Here is a 10,342-nt window from a genome sequence, read left to right on the forward strand (position 1 = left end):
AATGGTCCAGACCCCTTAGGAATGAAGGTTTGGGTCATTCCACCATGAAAAAAACCACGACCTGCTGAGGTTCTTGCTGAAGGCAAAGGGAATACAGAATGGGTAGTAGAGGAAGGTAGTCATCAATACCAGCTGTGACCACGTGACTAGCTGCAGAAATGAGGACTGTAACTGTAATGAGTATTTCCTCCTTCTTTTGTTAAAAACATGTTTCTGCATATATACCTTTGCACTAAGAAAATATCTTCATTTTATTTCATTTTCCTTTATCATGTGACGTAAGATTTATTGACTTCATATCAGCATTTAAGTATTGATAACTTTATATAATAGTATTTGGATTGGGATTGGTGCATTTCTAGATGTATGAAGGATAGTTGTATCATGTTAGGCATAATTATTACCTTATTATTGTCTTTATTTGAAGATTATGATCTCAGGAGATATATATGGGTTCAAGTTGACAAGGGGTGGACGTGTGATGGTTAATGCTGTCAACTTGATTGGATGGAAGGATGCAAAATATTGATCCTGGGTGTGTCTGTGAGGGTGTTGCCAAAGGAGATTAACATTTGAATCAGTGGGCTTGGGAAGGTAGACCCACCCTTAATCTGGTGGGTATAATCTAATCAGCTGCCAGCAAATATAAAGCAGGCAGAAAAACTTGAAGAGGTGAGATTGGCCTACCCTCCCAGGCTACATCTTTCTCTTGTGCTGGATGCTTCCTGCCCTCAAACATCGGGCTCCAAGTTCCTCAGTTTTGAGACTTGGACTGCTCTCCTTGCTCCTCAAGCTTGCAGACAGCCTATTGTGGGACCCTGTGATTGTGTAAGTTAAAACTTAATAAATTCATATATATGCATATATGTTCTATTAGAGAGCCCTGACTAAAACAGTGGCATACCCAAACATTTCACTTGGAGGAATGATGAATAAAGGGATGATAAATATAGAGTCTGAGCTGGCACTGGCACCAGGCAACATTAACGAAGTGTGGACTCTCAGAGGTCAGATGGTAAATGGAATCCTAACCTAAGTGAATTTTATACTGCGTCCCATGAGTCCAAGGACCCAGCCCACGTCTCTTCGCAGATCCTGAGTACATAATTAGTATAAATATCTTAGCAGCTGCAGAACCTTATATTGGCTTCATGACTTGTGGAATAAGACTAATTATGGACTGGGAGAGGCAGGAAAGGGCAGAAGGAAGCCCCTGAAATTGCCCTCCAAATTAAAATAGTAAATTAGAAGCAATCCACACCCTAGGGTGAGTTACAAAAGTTAGTGCCACTCTCAATGTCTTGAGACATTCCACTCTGGAAGGAGCAGAGATTTGCTCTTAGCAGAAATAAAACCTACTCTACATGTGTTTGCCTTCCCTACCCACTATCGGGGCTTTTAGAATTCCCGATTTACCTCCACACCATTGTCTTTGATAAAAGGACACATTTTCCTGCAAAGGATGTGTGTCAGTGGAAAGGGTATGTGACTGTAAGATCCGTGTATCCTACCGTAAACCACCTCACCCAGAAACAACAGATCTGATAGAATGTTTGAACAGACTATTAAAACATTCAGATAAGATGTCGATCCAGAGACAAAACCCTCTAGGTTGGAGAGCTCTCTTGGATGCACTGAATGAACTACAGATACACGGTGCTGCATCTACCATCACTAAAATACACGGTGTGATAGTTAATACTGAGTGTCAACTTGATTGGATTGAAGGAAGCAAAGTATTGTTCCTGGGTGTGTCTGGGAGGGTGTTGCTAAAGGAGATTAACATTTGAGACAGTGGACTGGGAGAGGCAGACCTACCCTCAATCTGGGTGGGCACCATCTAATCAGTTGCCAGCGTGGCTAGAATAAAAGCAGGCAGAAGAACACGGAAAGACTAGACTAGTTGAGTCTTCTGGCCTCCATCTTTCTCCCATGCTGGATGCTTCCTGCCCTCGAACATCGGACTCCAAGTTTTTCAGCTTTTGGACTTTTGGACCTACACCACAGGTTTGCCAGGAGCTCTTGAACCTTTGACCACAGACTGAAGGCTGCACTGTCAGGTTCCTCACTTTTGAGGTTTTGGGATTCAGACTGGCTTCCTTGCTCCTCAGCTGGCCTATTGTGGGACTTCACCTGTGATTATGTGAGTCAATACTCCTTTATAAACTCATATATAGACACACACACACACATATATATAGGGAAGTTTGTTGTAAAATTTATATATATATATATATATATATGGGAGTTTATTAATATCTCCTATTAGTTCTCCTCTAGAGAACCCTGACTAACACACACAGGCTCAGGGATGAAGAGACAGAAGTAAAATTGGCCCTTCTCACCATTGCTCCCAGTAATTCACTTAATATTTGTGCTTCCCAGTCCTACAACTTAGGTTCTGCTGGACTAGAGGTCCTGGTTGCCAGTGGGGCTACCCTCCCACTGGGGAACCTGATAAGGATTCCAGTGAACCAAAAGTCACAACTGCCACCTGATCACTCTGGGCTCTTCATGCTTGAGGACCAGCAGCCAAAAGAAGGACTCATGCTGGTAGGGGGAATCTTCCTTGATCATGAGGAGGAACTAGGGTTGCTGCTCCCTAATAGGGGCAGAGAGGAGCACGCCTTGAACTCGAGAAATTCACTGAGGTATCTCTTGGTGTCTCTATTGCTAATGATAATGGTGAACCGGAAATTGCAGCAGTCATGGTCTCACAAGGGCATGGTAAGCAGGAAGTGAGACCTGCAGGGATAAGTGTCTTGGTTACTGTATCATGCAAGCAATCCAAAGCAGCAAAAGTGATGGCCAAGGGTAGTGGAAATCTAAAATGGGTGGAGGAGCAAGATGATAAATATCAGTTATAGCCTGGGGACCAGCTTGAAGCTGTAGGTACCATGGCTTCTTCTGCTAATTTTCTGATAGTATCTTAATGAGATTGTGGCCGTCCGTGATCTTGAAGACATGGCAGTAGAATTAATGGGCTTAAAGTAGGGCTCAAGCCTTTGTTTATGAGGGGAATACTGTCCTGACCCGCAGGACAGTCGAACGGGCCCTGGAAGAGGGAGTGGGAATGGAGGAGACAAGAAAACATGAGAAATGGAGACAAGACAAATAGCCTGATCAAGTCTCATTTAATGTTGGCGGTGCAATGCCTTATATAGGCTGGCAGAGGAAGAGGTTGGGCCAGGGCGGTGACAGGAGGCTGGGTTTACTCAAATTACAATTGTGCATGTGCCATTGGTTGATAATTTTCCCGGGCATGGGATCGCGCCTGCGCCATAGGTTGTATATCTTCCTGGGTGTGAAAAAGTTTGCACGTGCACGGGAAAGGTTGGCGCGTGCGGGAAAGGTTTGTAATGAAGAACCCGGAAATGTGCCATCTTGTCTCCGCTTTGCGGAGATCAAGCAACAGAGGTCGGCTAATTCCGGGCCTCATGGCTCCGGACAGCTCCCCCTTTTTTTATATACATATATAATTATGGCTAGAAGATTGTCCCTTGGGAACTGTGCCTGTCTTAGGTTGGAGTAATGCATCTCATCACTGGTACCCGTCATGGGATTAGGCAGTAGCTTATGTCGGCCCTCCTGTCTTAGGTTAGTGAAAGATGATACTCTCTTACCCGTCATTGGCTGTCCAGTTCAGCGCATAGGGAAGGTGGTCATAATGGGTGTGAGTATGAACCACCGCGATCTTGTTCTAGGCGATGATAATGGACCTGTATAGGTTTCGCTTGGATAGCCTCAACCTGTTGCTTAATGAATGTCATGAGCTTATTGAAGACCAAAGGTCCTACAGAGAGTAAGAGCAATAGGCAAAGCAGGGGGCCCAGGAATGGCATAAGATAGGGAAGGAGTCCATGGAACCCAGTCCAAAACGGGTTATCGGTTATTTCTTTTCGTCGTTTTTCTAGGTCTTCTTGTAGACGCCTGATTTTATCCCTGACGATCCCGGATTTGTTGGCATAGAAACAGCACTTCTCCTGTAAAGCCAAGCAGATGCCTCCCTGTTCTGCAGTTAGTAAATCTAGGCCTCTTCTATTTTGGAGCACTACTTCTGCCAGAGAATCTACCTGATCTTGTAAATCTTGTATAGTACTCGAAATGGCCTGCATATCTGAGATCAGTTGGCGAGACAATTTGGTGTATTGAGTAACAGAAACCCCTAGGCCTGTAGCCCCAGTTGCTACGGCAGTAGTTATGCCTAATCCTGCAAGTAAGGGGATAAATTGTATTGCCCTTTTGTTTCTTCCTAAAAAGTGATCTATAGCTGGGATAGGCACAGGTTCATCTCCAGGGATAATGTCTATGTCAGGTAAAAGTGTGGCTAAGACACAGCGTCCTGTCCAGTTAGTAGGTAAATAGGTATAAGCCCTATTATTGCCACATATAAAAACCGAGCTGTTTGGGGCACACAGCGATTGGAAAATATTTACTATGGTGGAACAATTATTGAATTGATTGAATCCTACATCGAGGTCGTAAGTGTTATTAAGGGGAGGGGAGTAGATGCAAGAGGAACTAGGAAATTCTAAAGGCTGTACTTTAAGGGGAGGAATTATGGTGCAAGGGGTATTGGATGTATAATTTAAGTTATTACTGGGTATGGCAAGAGGAACGGGATCTCCTGATTGCAGACACAGCCAGCAGTCATCAGCCAGACTAGAGTTGGAATTGTTAAGCAGGTTATGAGTAGCCGTGAGGAGGGCAAAGGTCTGGGCATCAATTTTCTCTTTCCCTCGGGCTTTGGGCAAGGCCAAGGGGTGGTAGTGAATTTCCGGGTACAGGGACCTTTGCAACTCTTCAAGTTTTTTGTATACCCTAATTTCTCGGACCTTGTCTTGTGGTCCTCCTCCGTCAGAGGTATGAAGAGGGGGGTGAATATTCCAGCAGACAGGCTGTCCTACAGTTCCAGTACAGCCAGCTGATATAAGGTTATTGGTACTTCCTACAACTGTAGGGACACTATTGGCCCCTATAGTAGGGGTTCTAGATCTTGTTAGGATAGCAGTATAGTATGTTTTACCGCCAGAGGTACATTCTAAATAAGTAGTGTAGCAGGAACTATGCATAGCAGTCTCAAATGTGTCACAAGGGCAGGTTGTGGTATCCCCTCCACTAAATATTCTTGGGGTTGACACACACCTCCACTTAAGAGAGTCACTAGACAGGTATGCTGTGTAAGCGGAGCAGGACACAGCTGAGATGTACGTATTTGGAAGGGAGGTCACATATCCCCCCAAACAATCACAGGGCTTACCGTATCGTTGTCGTATATATTTACGGGCCTCATGGGGATTACCAAAGCCGGCATATACCTGGAGTGCTTGGCAAATCAGCACCATGGTCCAGAGGGGCTTGTAGTTGAAGTTCATCTCTGCAATAGAGGAAAAGAGTACTCTCAGGGAGAAAATCACTCCCTGGATTGGTTATTATTAGGTACCTGTCTTACCAGTCGCTCTGGTAGCCATCTGGCTGCATCATGAGTTTGAGAAAAAACACAAACTGAGCCTCTTCCCCAGATTAACACTGGGTCTGGACCATGCCATGTGTTGTCTAAGGGGTCTTTCCATTTAACCGTGGCAAATTGTTTTTTGGACTCGGAATGCCAAAATCGATCGGCTGCTGATCTGTTCAGGTTGTCCAAATTTAAAAAATTTAAAATAAAAAGTGTGTGATTAAGGATATTTCTAGGGGTGCCCTTAGTAGGGTACCATTCTCCCTTTTTTATTTTGTCAATGGTGGTTTTTAAGGATAGGTGTGCTCTTTCAACTATTCCTTGTCCTTGAGGGTTATAGGGAATTCCAGTAATGTGTTTTATTTGTAATTTAAGACAAAAGTCTTGAAAGGCTTTGGATGTATAGCCAGGACCATTGTCTGTTTTTAGTTGTTTAGGCTTTCCAACTATGGAAAAACAGTGTAGTAAATGAGCTATGACATGTTTGGTAGCTTCGCCTGTTTGTAGGGTGGCCAGTATAAATCCACTAAATGTATCTATACATACATGGATGTATTTTAAGTTACCGAATTCTGAATAATGAGTGACATCCATTTGCCAAATCATGTTGGGAACTAGTCCTCTTGGGTTAATTCCTAAGTGAGGGACTGGCAGGTATGTTATACAGGTCTGACATTGTTTAACTATTTGTCTTGCTTGTTCTCTAGTTATTTTAAACATCAGTCTCAAAGTTTGAGCATTAAGATGGTGTAAGGCATGAATAGCCTGTGCTTGGGCTAGGTTTGTATTTGTAGCTATGGCTACCGTCTTGGTTGCCATATCAGCCAGTTGATTGCCCTGGGATAGAGGTCCTGGTAATCCTGAATGAGCTCTAATATGTCCAAGAAAGAAAGGTGTTGATCTGTCATGTATTAATTGTTGGCATTGTAAAAATAACTTGGCTGTGTCTGAGACATGTTTGATTTGTGCTACGGTCTCAAGTAAAGGTATTGAGTGAGCTAAATATGCACTGTCAGTATAAATATTAAGGGCCTGATTAGGGAAGGCTGACAGTACTGCGATTAGGGCCTGCAATTCTACTAGCTGAGCTGAAGTATGGCTGGTTTTGAATTTAACAGTGGTGTCTGCAAAGGTGTATGCAGCAGTTCCTGTGGATGACCCATCAGTGAATACTAATAAGGCATTGTCTAAAGGTGTTTTACTGGTAACATGAGGGAAGACAAAAGCATGCAGCTTACAAAATTGAATAAGCCTGTTTGGTGGATAATGGTTATCTAAGTTGCCAGCATAAGAGGCGCAAGCAATCGGCCACGTTTCAGTATTTTGCATCAACCAATGGATTTGTGGCTTAGAATAAGGTTGTATGATCATAGAGGGTTCAATTCCAAAATATTTTTTGCTATTGTCTCTCCCTAGAATAATTAAATCTGCTATGGCATCATAATAGGGGAGTAATACCTTTTTGGGAGATGAAGGCAAGTGGACCCACATAATAGGGTTATTTTGCCAGAATAAACCAGTAGGTGTTAGTGTTGTGTTAAATATTAAAAGGGTTAATGGCTGTGAATAGTCTATGTTAGTAACAAATTGCTCAGCAATGGCCGCCTCTACTTTATTAAGTGATAAAAGAGCTTCTTTTGATAACGACCTAAGGGACTTAGGGTTGGGGTCACCTCTCAGGGTGTCGAATAAGGGTTTTAAGTCTCCTGTGGTGAGTTTTAAGTAGGGCCGAAGCCAATTTATGTCTCCAAGGAGCTTTTGGAAATCATTGAGGGTTTGTAACTTATCTTTACGGATAACGGCCTTTTGATTTGTAATTTTAGGTCCATTTATTTGAAAACCTAAATATGTATAAGGGTCTTGTAGTTGTATTTTTTCTGGAGCTATTTGTAAACCCGCTGTGGTTAGTTCTTGCTTGAGTTGAGCAAAACACTGTAAAACTTGTTCTCCCATTTTTCCTGCTATAAGAATGTCATCCATATAGTGTATAATATACATTTGTTTCCATGTCTCTCTAACTGAGTGTATGGCCGTAGCCACATATTTTTGACACAAGGTGGGACTGTTGGCCATACCTTGAGGTAACACTTTCCATTGGTATCGTTTCATTGGTTCTTTGAAATTTACAGATGGTAAGCTAAAGGCGAATCGTTTTTGGTCAGTAGGATGAAGGGGAATTGTAAAAAAGCAATCTTTAAGGTCTATGATAATTTTAAAATATCCTTGAGGGATTGCTACCGGAGAGGGTAGCCCTGGCTGTAAGGCGCCCATAAGGACCATAGTAGCATTTACTGCTCTTAGATCTTGTAAGAGTCTCCAATTTCCAGATTTCTTTTTTATGACGAATATGGGGGTGTTCCAAGGAGAGTTGCTTTCTGTGATGTGTCCTGCCTCTAATTGTTCCTGCACTAACTGTTGGGCAGCGGCAAGCTTCTCATTGGTTAGTGGCCATTGATCAACCCAAACGGGTTCATCTGATTTCCAAGTGATTGGATCAGCAAATTTTTGGGGTGCAGGCATGTCAATGGCCACGGTTAAAAATTTCCAAGCCCCATTTTATCCAATTTTCCTATGGCTGGGATTGGCTGTAAAATGCCATCTTCTCTTTTTCCTAACCCTTTTCCAGGGTGGTAGCCCTGAGCCAACATTTGTGCAGTGACTATATCATTTGGGCTACCCATCATGACCCTCATTTGGGAGAGAAGATCTCTACCCCAAAGGTTAACAGGCAAATCAGGGATAACAAATGGCTTAATGAGACCGGAATTACTTTCTTGATCTCTCCAGGTGAGATATTTGGAACTTTGTCTAGGGTTATTACTTTGCCCGATTCCTCGTAAATTTGTTAAGGTCTCTGAAGTGGGCCAACTGGCGGGCCAATCTTGTTGTTTAATAATTGTTACATCGGCCCCTGTGTCTATCAGTCCTGTAAATAACTTTCCGTCTAGCCATAAGGTGAGAGAGGGTTTTTGATTAGTAATGGACTGTACCCAGTAGATGTCTGAGGATCCGAATCCTCCCTTTCCCCTTAGGGGCGATTGGACTTTATTAGCTGTTTTTAGCAATGGTAACAGGAGTAACTGCGCTATTCTATCCCCTTGAGGAATGATAATGATGTTGTCAATAGCCTTGGCCATGATTTTGATTTCTCCTATATAATCACTATCCACTATTCCTGGAAAGACCTGTAGGCCTTTCATGGTGACGCTGCTTTTCCCCAGGATTAATCCAAACATGTTTGAGGGTAGGGGCCCATATATACCCGTACTTAGGGCCTGAGGTCCCATTTCAGGGTTAATACTGTGTGGGAGGTGGAACAGAGAGGTCCAATCGCTGCGCTTCTGGGGTTGCTCTACTAGCTGTGAAAGCGGATTGTTGTTGGTTGGCTACAAAACTGACCACCCGAAAAAAAGAAAAATAAGCTTGTTTTGGGGCCTGGGGCGGCCCCTCAATCCGTTTCCCTGTTGAAGTGTTAGGGGATTTCCTTGATTGTCAATTTTAGATTTACATTCGTTGGACGCAATGTTTTTCCTCTATTAGCACTAGGGCAGAGGCCTGGAGGCTTTCGCCTCTAAGGTCTTAGCTACGGTTTCTCTCTTAGCAATGCCTAGTGAAAGTGTCCCATTTTCCGGCACTTGAAACACCCCTTGGCTAGTTCTTATTTTTACTAAGGCGAGGAAGTCTTTTACGGTTTGTCACTAAAAGGTCAAGCAGGCCGTAGCCAAGCCGCTGTTGAATATGAGGGCCCTATGTCTGAACAGGAGAGCGGCCTTGTAGCCTGTTAACGGTCTGTTTTCTTTGCTATAAGGTCTAGATTGGCTGGCCTGACAAGCCGGGCGTTAGCGTTTTCGTACGCTAGCTGTTTTACATAATCCACCCCGGGCCTGCGGCATTTCTGAATGTTCTGCTGGGCGTGGTTTAAAAGTCTATGTAGCAAAGTCTGCAACGGGCTCCATCAGGTGCGCTTGTTTGACTCGCAAGTGAGAGAATCTCCGCTGGGGTCTCCTTTAACAGGGAGTGTTTGCTCCAGGCTTTGGTAGGCCACTGCTTGGATATGAGAACCAGCAGTCTGGATCCTGTACTGCATCTGAGCATCGTTTCTGTGTAGTTAGCCGGCGAGCGGCAGTTAGCATACTCAAAATCCGGCAACCATTTCCGGCTTGTTGGTTTGCTCTTGGCAGTATCTCTATAAAGTTTCATAAAATTCTGATTTTCAAATCAAGATGGTCGCGTCGCGAAAGAACTGCTCTATCTAAGCTATTCAATCTATGGGAGTGAGCAATTTTGCGGCCACAGATTTCGAGCTATGGGCCAAGGTGGTACGGGGCATAGCTCCGTATTGCGAGACAGCGGTTTTTAGTTCTTTTATACAGTAAATTTAAACCCATTGTGGTGTCTGCCAGGCTGCAGCCCCTGCGCATCTGTAGTTTTCAGTTAGCTGGAAAAAGCCGTCTCAAGGAGGGGAATCCCCTCCTAATGCCCTACCTAGGCCAAGCGCACTCCTTTTGGGACATGCTGTCGGGTCTCTGAAGGTGAGAGGGTTTCTCTATTCGCTTTAGGGTATATGAACGCTCTCACTTCCTGTCCTTTAATTTCTGCAATCTAGTGATTAAAGACTGATGTAGTTGCTTACAGCTTTATTTGCTCTTCAAGTTGTGCAATTCTTTCTCTAAGTAGCTCCTGCCTTTTGGGTCTATTTACTGCCATAAACTGTGGGCCAGAAGCCTTAATATAGGAGGGGGAAAATAAGTAAGAGTTTGTGGCAGTCAGATTATGATATTTTGCTGCTGCTTCCTCTAAATTATGCCAGTCTAGCTTCTGAAAGGGTTAAGGTTATTTTTACTTTTGTTTTCATTAGTTGGGTAGGTAAAACTGGGTATTTTT

General features: G+C 43.6%; 1 protein-coding gene across 1 annotated transcript; it reads right to left on the minus strand.

The window, feature by feature from the left end:
• Positions 1-6,474: 6,474 nt before the first annotated feature.
• Positions 6,475-7,987, minus strand: LOC108514416 (endogenous retrovirus group K member 18 Pol protein-like). Its single transcript, XM_017850651.1, has 2 exons — positions 7,022-7,987; positions 6,475-6,560 (listed from the first exon to the last, which is right to left on the minus strand). Exons 1-2 carry the CDS (start codon positions 7,976-7,978, stop codon positions 6,495-6,497), a joined length of 1,023 nt encoding a protein of 340 aa, XP_017706140.1. The 5' UTR covers positions 7,979-7,987; the 3' UTR covers positions 6,475-6,494.
• Between the last annotated feature and the right edge of the window lie 2,355 nt (positions 7,988-10,342).

Source organism: Rhinopithecus bieti, unplaced genomic scaffold (assembly GCF_001698545.2).
Source record: "Rhinopithecus bieti isolate Rb0 unplaced genomic scaffold, ASM169854v2 scaffold_2409, whole genome shotgun sequence".
NCBI lineage: Eukaryota > Metazoa > Chordata > Mammalia > Primates > Cercopithecidae > Rhinopithecus > Rhinopithecus bieti.